This window comes from Macaca thibetana, chromosome 13, assembly GCF_024542745.1.
Source record: "Macaca thibetana thibetana isolate TM-01 chromosome 13, ASM2454274v1, whole genome shotgun sequence".
NCBI classification, from domain to species: domain Eukaryota; kingdom Metazoa; phylum Chordata; class Mammalia; order Primates; family Cercopithecidae; genus Macaca; species Macaca thibetana.
Genome location: NC_065590.1, coordinates 14,172,019 through 14,194,866, shown reverse-complemented (window position 1 = coordinate 14,194,866; position 22,848 = coordinate 14,172,019). Strand labels below are relative to the sequence as shown.

General features: G+C 39.3%; 1 protein-coding gene and 1 gene segment (V, D, J or C); both read left to right on the top strand.

The window, feature by feature from the left end:
- Positions 1-22,848, top strand: part of LOC126934449 (uncharacterized) — a 76,287-nt gene that overhangs the window by 36,411 nt on the left and 17,028 nt on the right. The window lies entirely within an intron of this gene.
- LOC126934479 (immunoglobulin kappa variable 2-28-like) lies at positions 8,117-13,232 on the top strand. The segment is given in 3 exon segments: positions 8,117-8,247; positions 8,653-10,683; positions 11,840-13,232. Coding segments are annotated over 2 exon segments (480 nt in total).

Below are 22,848 nucleotides of genomic sequence, written 5' to 3'. Positions count from 1 at the left end.
CAGGAAAAAGGATTTTTACATCTACTGAATCGATTTGAGAGTAACGTGAAAACCTGATACTGCCAGCATCTAAGACTTTATTATGCATTCCCTATAACAATGACACTCTCCTACATACTTCCAATACAACCAAAGAATACATTATTTGATCTAGTCCTTAGGTTCATTTTTTAAAAATGTTGGCAATTGCCTCCAAAATCTGTTTTGCAACTATAGGCCCTCTAGAGAGAAATACTTTCCCTTCACGCAAATCTGCGCTGCCCTGGTCTGACCCGGGACCTTGGGGACACTGCCCCTGTGCTGAGTTACTGAGATGAGCCAGCCCTGCAGCTGTGCCCAGCCTGCCCCATCCCCTGATGATTTGCATGTTCCCAGAGCACAGCCCCCTGCCCTGAAGACTTATTAATAGACTGGTCACACCCTGTGCAGGAGTCAGTCTCAGACAGGACACAGCATGGACACGAGGGTCCCCGCTCAGCTCCTGGGGCTCCTGTTGCTCTGGCTCCCAGGTAAGGAAGGAGAACACTAGAAATTTACTCAGCCAGTGTGTTCAGTACAGCCTGGCTCTTGATGGAAGCCTTCCTATAATACGACTACTAGTATGAATATTTGTGTTTGTATTTCCAATCTCAGGTGCCAGATGTGACATCCAGATGACCCAGTCTCCATCCTCCCTGTCTGCATCTGTAGGAGACAGAGTCACCATCACTTGCAGAGCCAGTCAGGGTATTAGCAACTGGTTGGCCTGGTATCAACAGAAACCAGGGAAAGCCCCTAAGCTCCTGATCTATAGGGCATCCAATTTGGAAACAGGGGTCCCATCAAGGTTCAGTGGAAGTGGATCTGGGACAGATTTCACTCTCACCATCAGCAGCCTGCAGCCTGAAGATATCGCAACATATTACTGTCAACAGCATGATAATTCCCCTCCCACAGTGTTACAAGCCCGAACACAAACCACCAAGGGAAACAGAAGGGTGAGGCTCAGCTGCCCCAGCTGCTCCTTATGGTACTTTCCTCTGCTGACGGCTTTTTTTCCAATTAGGCCAGGATTTGGAAGTTTTGGTAGAAAAAGCCAGGAAAGCTCCCCTCCATTCGAACTCTATTTTTCTCTCCTTCAGCCCCTGCAGCACAGACATGACACTGTCCCTCCTGATTTAATAAAGAACAGCAATTATGATACCTGAGGAATCGCAGTTATTGCATCTGTCCAGGTCATACATCACAAGAGAAACTACGCAAGAGAAATGACCAATTTCAAGAAGAAATTGTTTTATTTTATTTTTTAACTTTCAAATCATAGAATTTATTAAGTATTTATAATATTTTAGTTTCAGTGGTACATGCGCGGGTTGGTTCTATAGGTACATTGCATATTGTGGGGGTTTGGAGTTCATGTTGTTCTATCACCCAGGTAGTAAACATAGTACCCAATAGGTAGTTTTTCGATCCTTACTCTCCTCTTATCCTCCAGTCTCAAGTAGACTCTGGTGTCCATTGGTCCCTTTTTGTGTCCACGTGTATTCAATGTTTTGCTCCTACTTATAAGTGAGAACACACGGTGTTTGGTTTTCTGTTCCTGCATTTGTTCACTTAGAATAATGGTCTCCAGCTCCATCCATCTTGCTGCAAAATACATTATATCATTGTTTTTTAATGGCTGCATACTATTCCATGGTATATATGTGTCACATTTTCTTTATCCAGTCTACCATTGATGAGCACTTAGTCTGATAGCATGTCTTTGGTATTGTGAATAGTGCTGCAATGAACATACATGTGCATGTGTCTTTAGGATAGAATGATTTATATTCCTTTTGCTACATATACAAAAGGATCCCTAAAAATGGGATTGCTCAATTGAATGGTAGTTCTGATTTAAGTTCTTTGAGAAATTGCCAAATTGTTTTCCACAGTAGTGAACTAATTTATACTCCACCCAAAAGGGAATGTGTGCACTTGTGTTACTGATCATTAGACTTATATTTGCCTGTTCAGCTTTGTTTGAAAATTTTCTTTACTTTTGCTACCTGCCATAGGAATGTTGTACCTTGGATAGGCTCTGCTTTGTTTCCAGATCAAACACAATCCAAAGGCTGGAGACAAGCTCAGTGCCCTGCAGCAGAACTATCCTGCTAAGCCTTTCCTTGACCAGCAAGATAATTGTTATCATGAACATCTCTGAATAGGAAAATAAATGCTTAGTGTTATTAGCCACTGAGTTTTGAGAAATATATACATATGTACATTTTTTCCACAAGTGAGGCAAATTGCACTTTTGTAATTCAAATATTATTACTTTAATTTCTTCTAAATATCTTTCTAAATGGTTTACTATTCATATTTATACCATCACATTTGATAAAATATATCTATCTATATGAGTGGATGTGTAAATATGATATTGGTCACCTTTTACTCAAGTGGTCAGGTCAGAAAAGGCTGTTATCTGAGCCTGAGTGTAAAATATCCATCCTTGGTCACAGAATTGTATCTCTATGTCCTTCTGTTCCCATGATCTAGATTCAGTGAATGGCATTTGGCAGAAGACTTTTGTCTTGTGCCAGGAACAAATAGAAACCTGTGGTCTCATTTTCTGATTCTGTCCCAACTGTGTCTAGCTGTCTCCCTTGGTAGTTGATGGAATCAGGTTAAAATGAAGAGTTGATCAGAACTTTATCTTCCAAGCACACCTTTTCCTTACTGCTTAGGGATCTTTCCCAAGGGTCCTGAATCTGCCTCAAAGAACAACACTCAAGTACCTCCAGCACTATAGGTGCAAGGACGACCACAACGGTACAGAAGAGCAGGGACAGACTCTGACCCCTCAGGGTACCACTACCATATTGCTGAAGACAGATGATTATGCTGTCAATGCAGGAAACAATTCCTTGGGTGATCTTCTCATTAATATGCCACTTGATTCTGTAAAACCCTTCCATCAACCCAAAACCAGCCCCTCTTCGTCTTAACAGTTTTGAGAGCCTATATTCACACGCCTGAACTTCATTTTCTATAAATAAATCTGCTTCTTTTCTTCAAGCAGTTTAACTCTTTGGCTTTCCAAATCACTCTGTAGGAGGCAAGGATGTCGTTTTGTTAATGCTACTCCAAGTACCACTGAAGTCTGCATCCATTCTGGAATTAGAGTCAGACAATATGCATCCAACAGTCCAGACATTATCTTGGCCAACCCTGAGGTTAAGCTCTTTTAGATGAGGTCACAGCTCTGATGCTTACAGAGTGTATGACATTGGTAAGGTTGCTTAACCTTCCTTTGCCTCAGTTTCCATATCTTTGGAACTGTGACAATGATATGATCTACCTTTAGGTCTTTTTACAATTTAAACAAGTTAAAGCGTTTAAAACAGTATTCAAGATATAATATATGCTGCTATTAATTTTGTTATTACTATTATTACAATATTTAGCACTAAAATAATCATCATTATCATCACTAGATCAACTTAGCCAAGAGTTATGTGACACAACTTTAAATCTAATCCATGGGTGTTTCTTCTACAAGCAGCATTAGATTTTGGGACAGATTTTATTCATTAACCAGCTCACAGTGTTTAAAATCCTAGTGATTTGGTCTTGATCTCTTCTAAAATGCTCAGCCTTTGATTATACTCACCCAGATCTGTCCAGTGCATTTCTTCTCACCATTCACTACCAAAATTTTACCCAATGAAAAGGCAAAAAAGGAAAAGTGAAAGGGTATGTATGAGGGTGATTTGGTAAACTGAAACATCACTTCACCTTTTTGTAAAGTCATCTGCTTTCGCTGGAAAGAATTTTCAAGTTGTGACTATTTGATTTTTTTAACCCACATCGTACTTCTTCAAACACATTTCTTTTCAGCCATTTCCTCCAAAAGTCCCAGGCAGATTAACTGTATCCAGTAAAGTATGGTTAGCCTTTCTCTGATAGCCTCTCTGTATATACTCAAAAATTTCCAGTTCCATATAATATTTTTGTTTCACTACTATTCAAATACATAATTCCATTGAATCTTATGATAAAACCCCAAAAATTTGGAAAAGTACATATTTCTACAAATGATTGTAGCCATGCATATGTAGTCACACATTCTTTAACGAAGGGACATAATCTCATATTTCCAGACACAGTGTCTGAACTGTGCACATCCTAATACAACACCAATGGTATCTGAATCTTCTCCGTAGAAGTAGCTCAGTGTGTGCTGCAGCTGTCCATTGGGTTCCTGCAATATTCCAAGTGATGGAAAATTCTATTTGTTTATCCAAACAGTTGACTCAAGAACAGCTGTTCATTTGTGGATACTACCATGTTTTAATAAATCCCATTTCTCTTTTGTTTTCTTCAGACTATTAACATTTTCGTGGTAAATGGCCATGATAGAAAACTTAGTCATTTAAGAGCTAATATTTCTTTATTCATTTATTAAAGTCAATATTAATTAATTAATTTAATATTCTCCACTGTGCAGTAAGCTTTAAAAGGATTAAAGCCTAGAAAGCATGAGAAGAAACAGGATCTGACAGAAAAAAATTATTTATCCAAAAGTCTGCATATGACCAAATACAAAGAGTAGTAGAAGCAGCTGTCTCAGTTAGCTTTGTCCAAGACTTCCTTCTAAAACAGATTTCATTGGTTGTATTCATTCATCACCACCAGTAATAGGACATGTGGACATTATTTAACTCCTGATATACATTGAAGACACATCCCATGTGTATTTTTACTTTCGTTAAAAATAAAAAAGAAATGTGATTCTAGTCAATAGAAGACTTCAAATAAACCCAAGTTAACGGATATTCTCCAAAGTAACTGGCCAGTGCACTTCAACAGTTTCAAGATCCTGAAAGATAAATAAAATTTAAAAAATTTGTCACAGTTTGGGAAACAGTAAGGAAACAATAACTCACTGTCATATACTATCTTGGATTTTACCCTGGAATGTAAAAAGGGCACTATTGGAAAAATCAGTGAAATCTGAAGGAGATTGCAATTTACTTAACTAATAGCAGTGTATCTCTGTTAATTTTCTGGTATTGGTACTTAAACACTGTAATTATGCTTGATGCTAACACTGGAAGAAGCTACAGGAAGAGTATAGGGGAACAATCTTTACTGTATTATTTAAATTTTAAGTTTAAAAGCATTTCAAAATTAATTAAAATATATCTACAAAACTGCAAAACATATGGATTCTAATTAAATAATTTCACAAGGGTCATCATATTTTCCACCTTTTCCTTTTTGTGTTTCTTATGTCTGTTAAAGACAATCTTGTCTGTCTTCATGTAGAGTATATTTATTTATATTCTCAGTCCTAGAATGTGTATAAGGCATTTTACAAATTGACTGTGTGTTCATCTGAGAATGTGAAGTCTGGGGATTACAGTTTTCTATTTGTTAAGAGTTTGGTTTCTCTTTAAACTGACGGTATAGAGTTCAAATTCTCAATTTCAAAATTATTTATTTTTGTAAATATCCCCATTCCCTTTCAATGTGGCTATTATAGTCATTTAAATTCAGTTTACAAGACATCTCTGTTTATGGTGTCACAAAGAGTTTATTAAAGCCTCCGCAAAAATAAACAACAAACCCAAATATAAGTATAAAGCTAAAAAATATCAATCCTATTTCAGCACTGTGGAAATTGGCAAAGCTTAAAAAAATTTTTAAATGTATATCTTTATAAGAAAGTGTAGTGCTTTGGGTAAGGACAGGAAATGTTTGAGGCCTTTTGCCTGGAACAGCTCCCTTTCACTCCAGCTTAGTCAGAGGTCTTTTGCCTGGAACAGCTCCCTTTCACTCCAGCTTAGTCAGAGGTCTTTTGCCTGGAACAGCTCCCTTTCGCTCCAGCTTAGTCAGAGGTCTTTTGCCTGGAACAGATCCCTTTCACTCCAGCTTAGTCAACATGAATTGCAGAACTGGAGATTTTCCAACATGAGGATGGCTGCAGAAACCAGCAGCTTGCCATCAAAGAGAGTGGACGTGAGCTGTTGTGGAACAAGATCCTTTAGTGTTTCCAGCTAACTGTGATGAACTATGCAGGAAATGGACTGTGCAAGACCACAGCTTTGTTAGTTTAAGATGAGAGCCCTAGCTGGGGCAAGTGGTAACCCAGCTGAAAGTTACTAGTCCATTTCTGGTTTAAGACAGTTATAGAATTGCTGAGATAATCTCTGCACAAATTCCTGGTGACTTAAAAGCTGCAAGTATGAATAACAGAGATTGAAGGAGGCGTAGTGATAAGTAAAAACACAGGGAGGTAAGAAGTGATTGCATCTTGCATGCACTTTTCAGGCCACACACAGATGGAATGGGAGAAGGTAGATTTATGAGTTCCAGATACTTGAGCAAAACTTCTGCCCAAATCATGAGTGACCACTAAGCAAACACATATGCAGATTTTATAAATCTAAGCTAAATATTTAAATTAAGAATTAAAAATTAACAGAGATATCAGTGATCAAACATCATGGTAGGGGGTTGGGGAGGGAGCAGTAGATTCTTCAGTATAGGTCCAGGCAAGTTATTAAAATATATTTAACAATGCTCAGGACAATAAAATAGAATCCAGAAACACATAATCTAAAATGTACAGTTTTAAAATAAAAACCAAACCTTCGAAGAAAAAGAGAATTGTGACCAATACTGAGAGAATAAAAACAAAAGAGAAAAAGTACCTGAAAAAATATTTGAAGAAAGGACTGTAGCAACTTTTCAAAAGTAATGAAATGCATTAATGTGTAGATTAAAGAAATTCAATAATGTCTGTTAGAATAAACACTATGAGATTCATAACTAAACATATTATAGTAAAAATGTTGAAAGACAAAGAGGAGAAAACTTAATGCATCAAGAAAAAACCGACACAGTATAAAAACTCAGGGAAACAATAATAAAACCATTGACTAATATTTTATTGTAACCCAGGGAGTATAGAAGATAATCAACTTCCAGGGGGAAAAAAGGCAGCCAAGAATTCTATTTCTAGTGAAAATATCCTTCAACAATAAAAGAAAAGGCCAGGCACGGTGGCTCACACCTGTAATGTCAGCACTATGGGAGGCCGAGGCGGGCTGATCACGAGGTCAGGAGTTTTAGACCAGCCTGACCAACATGGTGAAACCCAGTCTCTACTAAACATACAAAAATTAGCTGGGCATAGCGGTGCCTGCCTGTAATCCCAGCTACTTCAGAGGCTGAGGCAGGAGAATTGCTTGTACCCGAGAGGCGGATGTTGCAGTGAGCCGAGATGGTGGCATTGCACTCCAGTCCGGGTAAAAGAGTGAGACTCTATCTCAAAAAAAAAAAAAAAAAAAAAAGAAAGAAAGAAAGAAAAGAAAACTAAAATTAAATAGCAGATATTTCTTACAAGATATTCAGGAGGAAGTTCTTCACAATTTCAGGAAATAAAAGCAGTCAGCACTCAAGCCCAGGGGTAGGATTGAAGCCACCCCACACAGCACACACAAAAAAAGCAGCAAGAAAGAAGTTAGACAAAAACAACAGAAAAATGAAAGCAAACCAAAAAATACTCTTTCAATCCATGTGACTTTTCAGTCCAGAAAAACGCAATCTATTGTGATAGACACCAGAATGCCTGAATGACAGTTAGCATGGTTGGGACAGAAGAAGAAATAACTAAGATGGTGCATGAGGGAAGCATCAGGAGTATTTGGAATTTTCTAGGGTTTCATCTGGAGAGTGAATATGCATAAACTTTAGTCAGTTGCACTTTTAAGTTTGGTGAGCTTTACTCTATGTGTTTTATCTCCATTAAGGAAAAAAACTTAAAAAAGACAGAAACCAGACTCTTAAATTAACATTGAAAAGAATAATCAAATTTTAATAAAACTCAACCTATTAAAGAGAAGTGTAAAACGTGCCTGAGAAAGTGAGAAAAAAATAAAAATCTATTAAAGAAAATGAAAGGAAACATTTAAATATGTCACTTCTGCCACTCAGGCAATATCAACTTTATCTTTATTATGGTCCTTCAAATGCAGAAGATATTTTATGTCACTTTGCTCACAACAGAGTCCCTGCACACTCCCCTTGGCTCTTTCCACACTGCTGCACCCACCAGGGGATTTGCATACTGTTCCCTCGGGAGGACCTTCCCTTGTGACTCTGAGATAAAACTCAGCTCTACCCTTGCCTTGACTGATCAGGACTCCTCAGTTCATATTCTCACGATGAGACTCCCTGCTCAGCTCCTCGGGCTGTTGATGCTCTGGGTCCCTGGTAAGGATGGAAGGGAGAAGGAGGAGGAGAATGGAGTGGGAGGGTGAGCTCTTGGGGCCCTGCTGCCTTTCATGGGTATTCTGTCCCATGTTAGATGTGTCTTGTCCTCCAGGGTGGGGCATGTGGTGTTTAAATCAGTGACAGTGAGAAAGATTCTAGAAGGAGCAGGGGCCTGTGATCTGGAGAAGATTCTGACACAGAAAGAGGTGGATGGTGTGAGATAATTCAACTGACTCCCTTTTGCCTCAAAAATTTGATTCTTTGTGAAATTGGATGTTTTGGGATACAAACCAAAAATGCACTCACAAAAATAATGATTTTCATGAAAAACGTAACAGAAAACAAATAATGAAAATGCCTCGTAATGTTTGTTTATAATCTTGCACTTCTCTCTCATTACTTCAGGATCCAGTGGGGATATTGTGATGACCCAGACTCCACTCTCGCTGCCCGTCACCCCTGGAGAGCCGGCCTCCATCTCCTGCAGGTCTAGTCAGAGCCTTCTGCATAGTAATGGAAACACCTATTTGGATTGGTACCTGCAGAAGCCAGGCCAGTCTCCACGGCTCCTGATCTATAAAGTTACCAATCGGGAACCTGGGGTCCCAGACAGGTTCAGTGGCAGTGGGTCAGGCACAGATTTCACACTGAAAATCAGCAGAGTGGAGCCTGAGGATGTTGGCGTTTATTACTGCATGCAAAGTACAAAGCTCCCTCACAGTGGTACAGCCCCGAACACAAACCTCTCTGCTGGGTGGCCCAGCTGCCCACATGTGTTGTTTGTCGGGGGAGCAGGCACCATAGAGGGCAAGACAGTAAAGAATTCAGGGGGATGAGTTGCAGGAAGCTGCTCCTATGAGTCTTGGGGCTACACCTCAGGCTGAACCTGTAGGAGAATGGTGGGGTCCAAGTGCCCACTGAGCAACCAGACATGATAATGGAGAAAACTGAATGAAAGTTCATCTAAATCCTCCTAGCCTTTCCTACATCTATTTTTCAACTAAAAAGATTCAGTGTAACGACTTTGTAATTAAGGCTACTTCATGTCAACCTAAAACTGATATGTTTTTTGGATTTTCTTTTGTTTGAATAGTTACCGGTTACAGACACAGCCAAGTTTGTTTAGTAACATAAAAACTGTTTCTCTTCTTCCCTCCACCTTCACACTTCCACATTTTCTTAGCATATGTCTCTGTCCAGCAAAGGGGCAGGCATAGCATTTTACACCACGATTTCAGGAATTACCCATGTCAAACAATGTACATTCCTGTTTTTGGGCTACTAGGTTGACTTTGTTAAATCCACTTAAAAACAAAAGTCATGTGTCCAATGTGTTTGACCAGTCTCAGGCACAGCAGGTTGAAATAAAAGGTGAGGATTTTGAATTGCAAATCAAGGGTTTTAGAAATAAATATTCAAGTTTGGAAGAATTAGGCAGCATGCGTGTTTTATGCCATACCCAACAGAATTTTGAAAAAAATTGGATAACACATGGCAATTTTTTGCCTAATACAAAATAAGAATATTAAGATTTTGGACAGCAGCAGTGAAAGCAAGCATGAAGGACATGTGGCAGAGGTCAAGTGTTGGTGCAAACCCAGCTCTGTTGCTCATGTTTGCTGGGGTCCCTATACTGGTGTGGTTGGAGTTGAACTACTAACCAAGATGGAAACTTGTAAGTATTTCTTGGAAAGAATCAAGGTGTTGAATAGACCCCTGCGTGCCCTTCAAGGCTGTGCCCTGATGCCACTGCAGGTTCATAGGGTCGCTGTGCTTATTGTGGGGCTCTAGGAATTTAGTGACTCAAGGGTTACAGAAGTTCCCGTGCAAAAGTGAGGTTGGGTCATATCACCTTAGGACCTAAGGTTAGGTCATGTCACACCTTCCTAGTCAACCCAGCAAGACATAGGTGAGCTTCCAAAAATTGATTTTACGTATGTCCTATATCTGAGGATGAAACGAGAGAGAATGGTCATACAGGAGATGCCTTATATCATATTAGTTAAAATGTTAACCAGGGCTGAGCTATGGCTGGGAAGATCAGTAGGAGATTCATGATAGAAACCTAAGACCTATGTTTTAGACCTGCATGAAGGACAATCAGTGCAGGAGTAGAAGGAAAACTCAGGAGAATATGAGAGCTTTCACTTTATGTTTCTCATCCAGTCTCCAGCTACTCTTCCTAACCCACACCTCAGAAAATTTCTCAATATGAAATCCAGCCTGTAGTTAAGAACTCAGCTCTTGCCTATTCTGTTAAAGCAGCTCCAAGAAGTGCCAAACTTACGTGGGTTCTCCTTCCTCATAGAGTCCCTCTGCTTGGGCCACGCTGGAATCTCCACCCACACTCAACAGTTGGCAAGTTTCCTAAAATAACTCAATGAGAGAAAAACATCAATTGACCTAAAATGGTGCATATCTCCCATGAAATTTTAGGTAATTTGGTGTATTTTGTCTATAGTACTAGGTTGTCATTATAAACATGATTTTTAAAATTTATTATTTTTTTCCTGCTTTTGTTGAATTGCTTTTGTTTCTCTTCTAAGAACGACTACCTCATTCCTTTTACTTTTACATTTTAAATTAAGTTAAAATGGGAGAATGCCAACTTTGTTATTATATTATTAATAGAAGAAATTGATGTTGAGAACAATCAATAAAATGCACATGATATGATCACATCTATGTTGAAAATGAAGGAAAAATATCTGAAAAAATTATGGTAATTATTTCAGAGTTTACAGTATTTGATACCATGTATGATTTTGTATTCCAGTAATAAATACATAGAAAGGTATGCTTTAAATATACCACATTTAAAGAGTGCTCTAATAATATTTTTATCCAGAATGGAGACTATCAATTATGGTATTATGTAATGGTAGAAGTAATAAGCATTTGAATTAACAAACAAAAATGGTATATTATATTTATATTTTGAGACCTATGGTTGTAGCCTTGGCCCTGTGCACATTTCTAGAGGCAGCAGGCCAATAGTGCTCACAGCAGTATCTGGCATCCAGTACCTGTTCTATCACTCATGCAAATGGTCTCAGCTAACCCAGCATGAAGCTGAAGAAGTTGAGTATTGACATTATTGCTCTGAGTCTTGTTTTGCAGACTACTTTATAATCTGTTTTTCTATTATTAAATATAAATTTTGAATATATTTGGACAGAATTGGCTTATGATGCCTGTAATTAAGGAACTTCAAAGACATGTCAGGATATACTTAATAGGACAAATTAAGATATTTTGTTAATGTTGCACACCACCAACAGAAGATGAGTCAGCCTAAAACACCTCTTATAAAGGATGATTCCCAGGTGCCCTGGGGTGCCAGGTCTACTCAGTGTCAGTGGATGTGGGACAGATTTCTCACCCAGTATCAGTACTCTGATACTTGAAAAAGCTGAAGATGCTGGAACACCGTAGCATGACCCTCTCCCTGATGAGTCACAGCCTTGTATATTCTACTCCCACAGAGAGCAGGCAGAATCTAGGACTCACTTTTAACCAATATAGTATGGCAGGAGTGATGAGATGTATTTCCAATGATTGTGTTGTATTATATAACCGTCTGTCCTAGCAGACTGGAGAGAGACACTCCATGCTTTTCTTGAGCAAGCACAGAGCCATGTGTACATTGCTTATGGGAAGATCACATGGCAGGGAATTGCCCACAGCATCTAGGACCTGAGAACAACCTTCAGCCAGGATCCAATAAGAAGTTGAAGTCCTAAGTCATAGACCATGCAAGGAAATTAGTTCTACAGGAATCTGAAAGAGCTTTAAAGTGCATGTGTACTCAGGTGAGTCTCAGGTGAGAATGCAGTCTATACTGTGGTAAAGTCTTGTAAAACCTTATGGTAATTCTTCTACATGTGACTTGCCAATTATCTGAGCACCTTTTGTTGAATAGTATATCCTTTCCCCACTTTATATTTCTATTCACTTTGTCAAGGATTAGTATACTGTAAGTATTACTTTATTTCTGGGTTCTCTATTGTGTTCCATTGGTTTATGCATCTATTTTTATATGAGTACCATGCTGTTTGGGTGACTATGACCTTGTAGTATAGCATGAAGTTCGGTAATGTGATGCCTCCAGATTTGTTCTTTTGGCTTAGTCTTGCCTTGGTTATTTGGGCTTCTTTTTTGATTCCATATGAATTTTAGGAGAGTTTATTTTCTAGTTCTGTGATGAAGGATGGTGGTATGCCTTTGGGAATTGTACTGAATGTATAGATTGCTTTTGGCAGTATGGCCATTTTCACGATATTGATTCTACCTATCCATGAGCGTGGGATGTGTTTCCATTTGTTTGTGTCATCTATGATTTCTATCAACAGTTTCTTGTAGTTTTCCTTGTAGAGATCTTTCACGTCCTGAGTTAGGTATTTTCCTAAGTATTTCTCTTTTTTTGGAGCTATCATGAAAGGGGTTGAGTTCTTGCTTTGACTCTCAGCTTGGTCGCTATTGGTATATAGCAGAGCTACTGATTTGTGTACATTAATTTTGTGTCCTGAAACCTTTCTGAATTCATTTACCAATTCTAGGACCTTTTTGGGTCATCTCTCACCTTATGTAAAATAAATTCAAGATGGATCAAAGACTTAAATCTAAGACCTGAAATTATAAAGATTCAAGGAGACAACATTTGAAAACGCTTCTAGACGTTGGCCTGGGCAAAGACTTCATGACCAGAAACTCCAAAAGAAATGCAAGAAAAAGAAAGATAAGTAGATGGGACTTATTAAACTAAAAAGCTTCTGCACAGTAAAAGAAATAATCAGCAGAGTTAACAGAGAACCCACAGAGTGGGAGAAAATCTTCATGATCTATACTACCAACAAAGGACTAATATCCAGAATCTACAAAGAACTCAAAAAAATCAGCAAGAAACAACAAACAGTCCTATCAGCAAGTGGGCTAAGGACATGAATAGACAATTCTCAAAAGAAGATATACAAATGGTTAACAAACATATGGAAAAAACTCAACATCACTAATTATCAGGGAAATGCAAATCAAAACTACAGTGCAATACCACCTCACTCCTGCAAGAATGGGCATAATCAGAAAAGCAAAAAGTTATAGATGTTGGGGTGAATGCCATGAAGTGGGAATGCTTTTACACTGTGGGCTAGAATTTAACTAGTATAAGCACTATGGAAAACAGTGTGGTGATTCCTTAATGAACTAAAAGTAGACCTATCTGATCCAGCAATCCACTACTAGGTATCTACCCAGAGGAAAAGAAGCCATTATACAAAAAAGATACTTGCACATGCGTGTTTACAGCAGCACAATTTGCAATTGCAAAAATATGAGACCAGCTCAAATGCCATATATATATGTATATATACATATATATACACATACATATATACATGTATATATACTATATACACTATATACACTATATATACTATATACACTACACAGTATATATAGTATATATACTATATACACACCTATGTATACATAGATATATGTATATATATACATACATATATACACATACATACATATATATACACACACACACATATATATAGTAGAATGCTACTCAGCCATAAAAAGGAATGAAATAATATTATTTCAACCACTTGGATGGAACTGGAGGCAATTATTCTAAGTGAAGTAACTCAGGAATGGAAAACCAAGCATCATATGTTCTCACTCATATGTGGGAGCTAAGCTATGGGGACACAAAGCTATAAGAATGATACATTGGATTTTGGGGACTTGGGGGAATGTGAAGGGACTGGCAAGAGATAAAAGACTATACACTGGGTACAGCATACATTGCTTGGGTTATGAGTGCGACAAAATCTCAGAAATCACCACTAAAGAACTTATTCATGTAACCAAATACCACCTATTCCCCAAAATCCCATTGAAATAAAAGTAAATAAACAGACAAATAAATAAATAAAAAACCTTAAGGACAGAAACAACTAAGCCGTGTGCACACTCCTGACTCAGAAACCAGGAGATTATAAATGGCCGTAGTCTTTTTTTTTTTTTTTTGAGACGGAGTCTTGCTCTGTCCCCCAGGCTGGAGCGCAGTGGCCGGATCCCAGCTCACTGCAAGCTCCGCCTCCCGGGTTCAGGCCATTCTCCTGCCTCAGCCTCCCCAGTAGCTGGGACTACAGGCGCCCGCCGCCTCACCCGGCTAGTTTTTTGTATTTTTTAGTAGAGACGGGGTTTCACCGTTTTAGCCAGGATGGTCTCGATCTCCTGACCTCGTGATCCGCCCGTCTCGGCCTCCCAAAGTGCTAGGATTACAGGCTTGAGCCACCGCGCCCGGCCGGCTGTAGTCTTAAGCCAATAAATTTGTGGTAATTTGTTACATGACCATAAAAATTAACACACATGTTAAGAGTAAACATTGGATGGAAGAGCAGTGATGTCAGCAGATGGGCCCAGGCTTCTTCCCATTGTGATCTTAGGGTTCGCAAACACAGCAAGAAAGGAAGCAGGTGAGAACTGTTTGATCTCAGTGTCCTAAAGATCATAAAACATGACAAGTGAGAAATAAAATAGGCTTTGGTTTATTTTGGGGAGCAAATGCTTTTCTAAGTATAGTAGGTCACTGTGGGATACTTTGAAGATAGAGCATTCTTGTGATAGTATTTATTTTTTAAAAGTTTGATGATTGTAGTTGGGCCATGAGGAGCAAGGAATACAGTCAACTGGGTAAAGTGAATCCTGGAGTAGTCTTTGGTTAGTGCAGATTGTTGAAAACATAAGCATATGGTACTCTATTTTGGAAGTAATGACAATGAACCTCCCAGATGGGAGAAGAGAAGGAAAGAGAGGGATTAGGAGTGACCTGGAGTTTTTTAGCATATGCTATTCTTTTGTGATTTACTGATGCAAAATGGATTTGGGACCTTCTAAATTAGGGGTAATATAAGAGGAGTTTGTGAATGTTGCTCACTTCGGGATTGAGAGGACAATAAACACGCAGATTAAGTGGACGCGTTTGCAGGTGAGTAGAGTTTGGGGTATGAGGGAAAAAATTACATGCAGGAGGTCAGCAGTGCTTAGAGGGGAATTTATGGTAATACGCATGCATCTATGCATGTGCATATTGTTATAATTCAGATGTTTGTCCCCTCCAAACCTCAGGCTGAAATGTCCCTTCTGTTGGAGGTAGGTCCTGAGGGTGATGTTTTTGTTATGCAGGCAGATCTCTCATGAATGGCTTGGTGCCCTTCCCAAGGCAAAGAGGGAGTTCTCACTATATTAGGTGACTCTAGAGCTGGATGTTTTAAAGAGCAAATCAAAACCACAATGAGATACCATCTCACACCAGTTAGAATGGCGATCATTAAAAAGTCAGGAAACAACAGGTGCTGGAGAGGATGTGGAGAAATAGGAACACTTTTACACTGTTGGTGGGATTGTAAACTAGTTCAACCATTATGGAAAACAGTATGGAGATTCCTCAAGGATCTAGAACTAGATGTACCATATGACCCAGCCATCCCATTACTGGGTATATACCCAAAGGATTATAAATTATGCTGCTATAAAGACACATGCACACGTATGTTTATTGCAGCACTATTCACAATAGCAAAGACTTGGAATCAACCCAAATGTCCATCAGTGACAGATTGGATTAAGAAAATGTGGCACATATACACCATGGAATACTATGCAGCCATAAAAAACGATGAGTTTGTGTCCTTTGTAGGGACATAGATGCAGCTGGAAACCATCATTCTCAGCAAACTATCACAAGAACAGAAAACCAAACACCGCATGTTCTCACTCATAGGTGGGAACTGAACAATGAGATCACTTGGACTCGGGAAGGGGAACATCACACACCGGGGCCTGTCATGGGGGGGGGGGGAGGGGGGAGGGATTGCACTGGGAGTTATACCTGATGTAAATGACGAGTTGATGGGTGCAGCACACCAACATGGCACAAGTATACATATGTAACAAACCTGCACGTTATGCACATGTACCCTACAACTTAAAGTATAATAATAATAAATAAATTAAAAAATAAATAAATAAAGAGCCTGGCACCTCTTCCTCACTCTCTTGCTCTCTCTCTCTCACCATGTGACACTCCTGCTCCCCTTTCTTTTCTGCAATGATTAAAAGCTTCCAGAGGCATCACCAGAAGCTGAACAGACACTGGTGCCTTGTTAGTACAGCTTACACAACCATGAGCCAAATAAGCCTCTTTTCTTTATAAATTGCCCAATTTCAGGTATTCCTTTATACTAATTCAAAACAGACTAATACAGGCATGCACATACATATGCATTTGTACATATATACATCAACATGTGTGTGTGTACAACTAAAAGCATCAAATCAATAATCTCAACATTCACCTTATGAAACTACAGAAACAGGAGTGATTTAAATTAAAGGATTTAAAACCTGAAGAAAATAAATACTAAAAATTAGAGCAAAAATTATAACATTAAAAACAGAGAAGGAATAGTGAACACCAAGCAAACTAAAAGCTAGTTCTTTGGAAAAAAAAACAAAAAAAACAAAAAAAACAACCTATATGGTTTATGTTCCAAGTGTTTGAAAATTTTCTGATTATATTTTCAAGATCGATTTCTAGTTTGATTTCTCTGTGGTCAGAGTACACACTTACTATAATTGTAATTATTTTAAATGTGTTGAAGTGTTCTGTGGGCAGGATACAGCCTATCTTGGTACATGTTCTGTCGGCACTTGGAAAAGTTTGAATTCCACTATTGTTGTTTGGAGTGTTCTATAATTGTCAGTTTGATCCTGTGGGTTGATGATGTTGTTGAATGCATCTTTATCCTTGCCAGTTTCTGATTAGTTGTCCTATCAATTGCTGAGAAGAAGGATTAAATTATCCAAGTGCAATTTTTGTTTATTTGTTTGTTTATTTTTGCCACATGCACTTTGTTGCTCTGTTGTTTGGTGCATACACATTTAAAGTTGCTTTGTTTTCTTGTAGAACTCTTTCTTCTTCATGTAATATACCTTTCTGTCCCTGGTAATTTTCTTTGGCTCTGTAGTCTATATATCTGATATTGATATTAATGACTTCTGATTTCTTTTTATGAAACTTAGTATGGTATATACTTTTTCTTTCTCTTGTATTCAACTTACTTGTACTGTTATATTTGATGTGTGTCTAATAGACAACATATAGTTGGGACTTTTCTTATAGATTCACCAATCTCTGTCTCTTTTCAAATTTCATAGTTTATATATTTAATGTTATTATTTTAAATTTTAAGTCTGCACTTTGGGGTTTTTTTCTGGCTAATCTTTTCTGTTGATCTGTTTTCTTATTTTTATTTCTAAAATTTCAATTTTTCCTTGGTTACATTTTGTATTCTCTTCCTGATGCTTTCTATTATTTCATATTATTCAAGCATGTTTGCAATTGTTCTGTGATGCATTTTTATAATGGCTGTTTTAAAATCCTTTCAAGATAATTTTTACACACCTATTAGATAGAGGTTACTATTTACTGATTGACTTTTTTCACTCATGTTGAGGTTTTCCTTGTTTGGGGTATGAAGAGTGCTTTTTGATTGATATCTGGACATTTTGGATATTGTGTTATGGTGCCAGCTTGAAATTTTGAACATTGAACAAGCTCCCTTATTTATATCACTGCCGTGGCTGCTGGACTGCAAAGAGGCAGATTTTTAATCAGATAAAGCATTTGCTATTCTACTTCTACCTACAAGTATCCTAGTGTAATTTGTATACCTGTAGCTGCCCGGATTTCGGTCGAATATTTTTAGTCAACTGAACTAGGGTCAGAGCAGACAACAATAATTTTAATGTGGCTATGGTTACCTTGAAAATAGTGATTTGTAATTTCCAGATCTGCAATCAAAAACGAGCATACATGAAAGATGCAGCTGAGGGAAGTATACCATAGGACACAAAGCTGAAAAAAAAAAAAAAAAAAAAGAAAGTAGCAAGTTGAGCATTGGAGTCTCCTGCTTTATAAGTACTCCTTCTGGAAGATCTGGAGCTGTGGCTTGGCCACCCACTAGTACTGGATACTTAAAGATGTTTTCCCTTTCTTACTTCCTTTTAATTATTCCCAATTTTACTTTATATTAACGTGTGGACAGTCACCGTCTGATTATGACATGTGTTCTTCACTGTCCCTCAGTCCAGACATACTCCCAGACATTCTCCTCTCACCAAAGAAGTGGCAGAAAACTATCACTACATGTTGGCTCTACTATTTAACTTTGTTAAAATAGATAATTATTTGGTTGCCTTTTTCTGTACTTGCGGGAGGAACCCTGCATTACCATAGGTTTAGGATTTCCTCTTGTGTTCCCAACTAGAAGCATCCACTCCTGGTTATCAGGACCTGTGGTGAGCAGGGTCTAGAATGGCATAACTGGAAACATGTATCCCCCAGCTGTGTTCCTGTGAATGATTAGAGAATTTGCTCCTACTTTTATCCATTTGCTTCCTGGATCATTCATTCAAGCTATCGTGGTCATCTGTTTAAAGATTCATCATTGCCTGAAGGAAAGCATCTAAAGTTTGTAGAATGTTATACCCACGTGGACATCTTTGGATAATGTATTTGGTAGGATGAATGGATGCCATAATCATGTGTCTAGAATTTCCCTTTTCCCCCAAAATATAGATTCCTGATTTGGAAGGCTCCCATATCAGAAAAATGTATACTCTCTGAGCACTAGAATAGCTAATTATCTGTGGGCAGGAAAAGCAAACATGTATCTAGAATACAAAAGAATCCAGGTGAAGATGCATCACAGCCACCTCCAGGGGACAGTGATCTGATATCCCAAATTATCACTCACTTGTTGATGACATTTGTCTCAACTGCTGAGAAGTCAGATTCCCAGAAGTGGCGATAGTGGGATCAATGCAGCTGGAGATGGTAGTGGTAAGGCATGGCTCATATCATTGTGTAAGTGCATAGTGCCCCCCAGGTCTTTATGGCTACTCTCTTTAGGAATCTATTATGCAAATACTGAGGAAGTTAAGAGAAAAGGCTGGATACAGTTAATCTGCATAGTGGTAGATGAGTCTTCCAGTATGGATGATTCCTTGATGTCTTATCTGTGCCAATATTTTCTGCTGTATTGACATAATAAATTAAATTATCCGCCATAATTTTTTCTCACATGAGTGTATCTCCATGCCTCTTCTCTTCAGCTTCTTGTCTCTGATTGTCCAAGCTTCTTTTCCAGGACCTTGGCCAAGCAGCTATTCAGGAATCCATGTGTATACTTGACTCAAGACACTTCTTTATCCACATAATTGGATGAAGATATGCTCTGCTCAAGTCCACGGTAACTCAAGGGAATATTTCACAGCCACCTATGATTGTGGCCATTGTGTGAGCACAATCCACATTACTAGCACAAATATATGGTGCTAATCTATTCAAGAAGAAGCCTAGCTTGTTTTTATTTTTTTGTTTGTTTGTCTTTTTTTTTTTTTTTTTTTTTTTTTTTTGGTACTCCCCTGGTTAGCTGATTGGGGAAACCCATGAGGTCATAGGAGTGAGCTGATGCAGAGGTGTTAGGGTGAGAGAAGGAAATGATACAGGGAACTTGAGCACCTGTCCATGGAAAAGAAACAGCTTAAATTCAGTCCCCAAAGTAACATCTCCATTCTAATGTTGAGTGGTGCTGAAACTTACCTGACCTTAAAAATTGGTGAGAATGACATTCCCAGTTTATGAGGGGCAGCTTAGCCACGCAACTACTTAATTCCTCATAAGCATGTCTATCAGGACCCTGTGACATTATGGAAGCTTCATTTTGAACAGTACAGTTTTGGGGGTTTCGGTTTCTTTGCTTGTTTTCTGGGCATTTCATGGTCTTGCTCTAGAATCCTAGAGATTTCTGCTGTGACTTTTTTTTTTAATTTTGAAGTTTGCAAGAGAGTTCACAAAGTGCCCCTATCTAATGCAGATGCGTCTAGCACCAAGCAATGTGCTGGATCATTTGGCTCAGGTGACAGAGCCACTTGTATCAAAAGCCAAAACCTGCATCAAAACCTTTCCCTTCTCTGAGCTAACTCCAAAGAGATAGCCTTTCAAGTTAGTTTAATAAATGGGATGATGTAGTTGACCCAGGCATGGAATTTGTTATGTCAACACTCTAGTGAGGCCTTATCAACACTGTGCTGCATTCTCAGTGGTCGGAGATGTAAGGTGCAATTATTTGTCCTTGCCTTGAAGAAGATGACTCACATTCCTTTCCTAAAGACTACATCTTCCCCAGTATGACAGGCTTTTCAAATTTTGGGGATTGCTTTTCACCCTCTAGAGCATACGTGTTTTCACAATAAATCCAGAGTCCTTATAATGTCCAGTTCATCATGTCTACTCAAGATGATGACATCAATATAGTGCTATATAGAGTGATGCTTTGTGAAGTGTCCACAGGATCAAAGTTTCTTCAGCCCTCATTGTGACAAAGAGCAGGAGAGTTAACAAAGCCCTGGGCCAAGACTGTAGATGTGAGCTGCTGTTCACCCCAGATGACTGCAGACCCTCCCACAGGCTGTGATGGACTCTGCCTTCACTCTGCAGGTGGGCCCTGGGTGTGGTCAAGCCCTGCTGGAGCCACAGCATCGCTCATCTACAGGTGGCAGCTGAGGGCGCCTCTCACCCTCACAGAAGGGGCGGGGAGGGCACTCTTCTGACAACAGTGATGTCTGTTATTTAAATCCATATGGGGTCATCCCCATAATTGCATATATCATTCTTCTTACATTGAAGTGGTCCTGTATGTTGTAACAGACTATTTCTCAGAATGTGGCATGAGCAAAACTGACAAGTCAAGGCAGCAAGATGTTGCCATCACAACTCCTTGGGTTTCTCCTGCTCTGGGATCTAAGTGAGAATATTTCCACAAAGCTTGATGGGGGTATAATTTCAATCCATAATTTTGGGAACCCTGCACTGTGTGAATTTTGGCTTGCTTTTTATATCCACAATTTTAATTCATTTTCTTTCCTGTTGCCTAACTAGATTAGTGGTGACTTCCACATACATAGAGTTCTGCTGTGCTAATGCTTGCTGTGTATTTTCAGTCTCCAGGTGTGAGGTTGTGCTGAGCCAGGCTCCAACCTTCCTGTCTGTTACTCCAGGGGAGACAGTCACCATCACCCGCTGAGTGAGTCAGGGCATTGGCAACTACTTACACTGGCACCAGTAGAAGGAAGATCAGGCCCCAAAGCTCCTCACCAACTATTCTTCCCAGTCCATCTTGGGGTGCTCCTGGAGGTTCAGTGGTAGTGAATCTGCTACTGACCTTGCTTGTTACTCCTACAAACATGTTTTTCCATGTCCAGTTGGCTTTTTCAACTATAAAAGTAGTTAAATGTCTTTAGTTAAGGGAAACTCACCATATTTTTTTCCAATGAAGTAGAACAAACATAGTTTTTCATTTAATAAAGTTTCACTTAATGTCAGCATTTTCAGGAAGAAGTAAAAGCCACCAGTGAAGGTTAGGTGCACATGAGTAAATAAGACAGTTTTGGGTCCCAAGTACTGATATTCAGTAGGGGAAAGAGCCATGCAGGAAGAATAACCGCATAATAAAAGTGCATAGAATAATTTATGTAGTTGACACATTGTGTAAAAACCAGGAATGGTATGTGGTGTCTGGAGGCTGAGGCCATTTATTTGTGCTGATCAGGAAAGGCCCCAGGGTCAGAGTGAAGATTCATCTCAGTGGTGAGGAGGCAGCCAGGTGACCACAGAAACAGCAAAGACCACAGGATCATTATAGGAAGGGCAGGGACCACTGTGCACTGAAAAAGTCAACAAGATCTAAAATAATCAGATGCCTTCTGTGATTTTCATTCCCATAAAGTTAAAATTTACTGTAATATCGTATATCATACACCTTGGTCTGGGTCACATCCATGGCATAGAATGTTCCCTTGTTCAGAATTCGGAAGGCCAGGTCTTTCCTTTGTTGACAGTTCGCAGGTTTCCCAAAGCCCTTCCCCACCACTCAAGCCCTTATCACTGGGTCGGTCTCTGCCTCTGAGTTGGGATCACCATAGGCAGGGGCAGCACTGGACACTGGATATGGGGCTCTGGCCCTCTGCATTGTAGTTCCCTGGTTTCAGCTATGGGGCCTCCATGTGACAGGGTTCATATGTCCCATGGAACAATGGCTCAGATTGAGGCCATTGTTCAGGGAGCCCAGCATTCACCGCCTACTTGATCAGTCAGCAGGACTCTGCTGGGAAGCCTATGGAGAGGGGCATCATTAACTGGGGAAGATCTGTGTTTTGTTTCCACCTCGGATTCTATGGGCAAGTATGTGGGCCCCAGTCTCCAACTTCCCAATCAGTGTCTCCAAGAGAGGCAGTTTCCATCACCGGCCTGGAAGGAGCAGAATCCAGGGAAGGTTCCTGAGATCCACCCATGTGCTCTGTCTACCTTGGCCATGGCCCACCCCAGCTTGGTACCCTGGTCCTGGGACACACCTTTGCTTAACAGTTAGAAGCTTGGGTGTCCCAATGACATTACTAGTTATTACTGTCTACAGCTGTGCTGTTTCATGTGGTAAATACTAGCAGTGCATAGCCACAAACGTG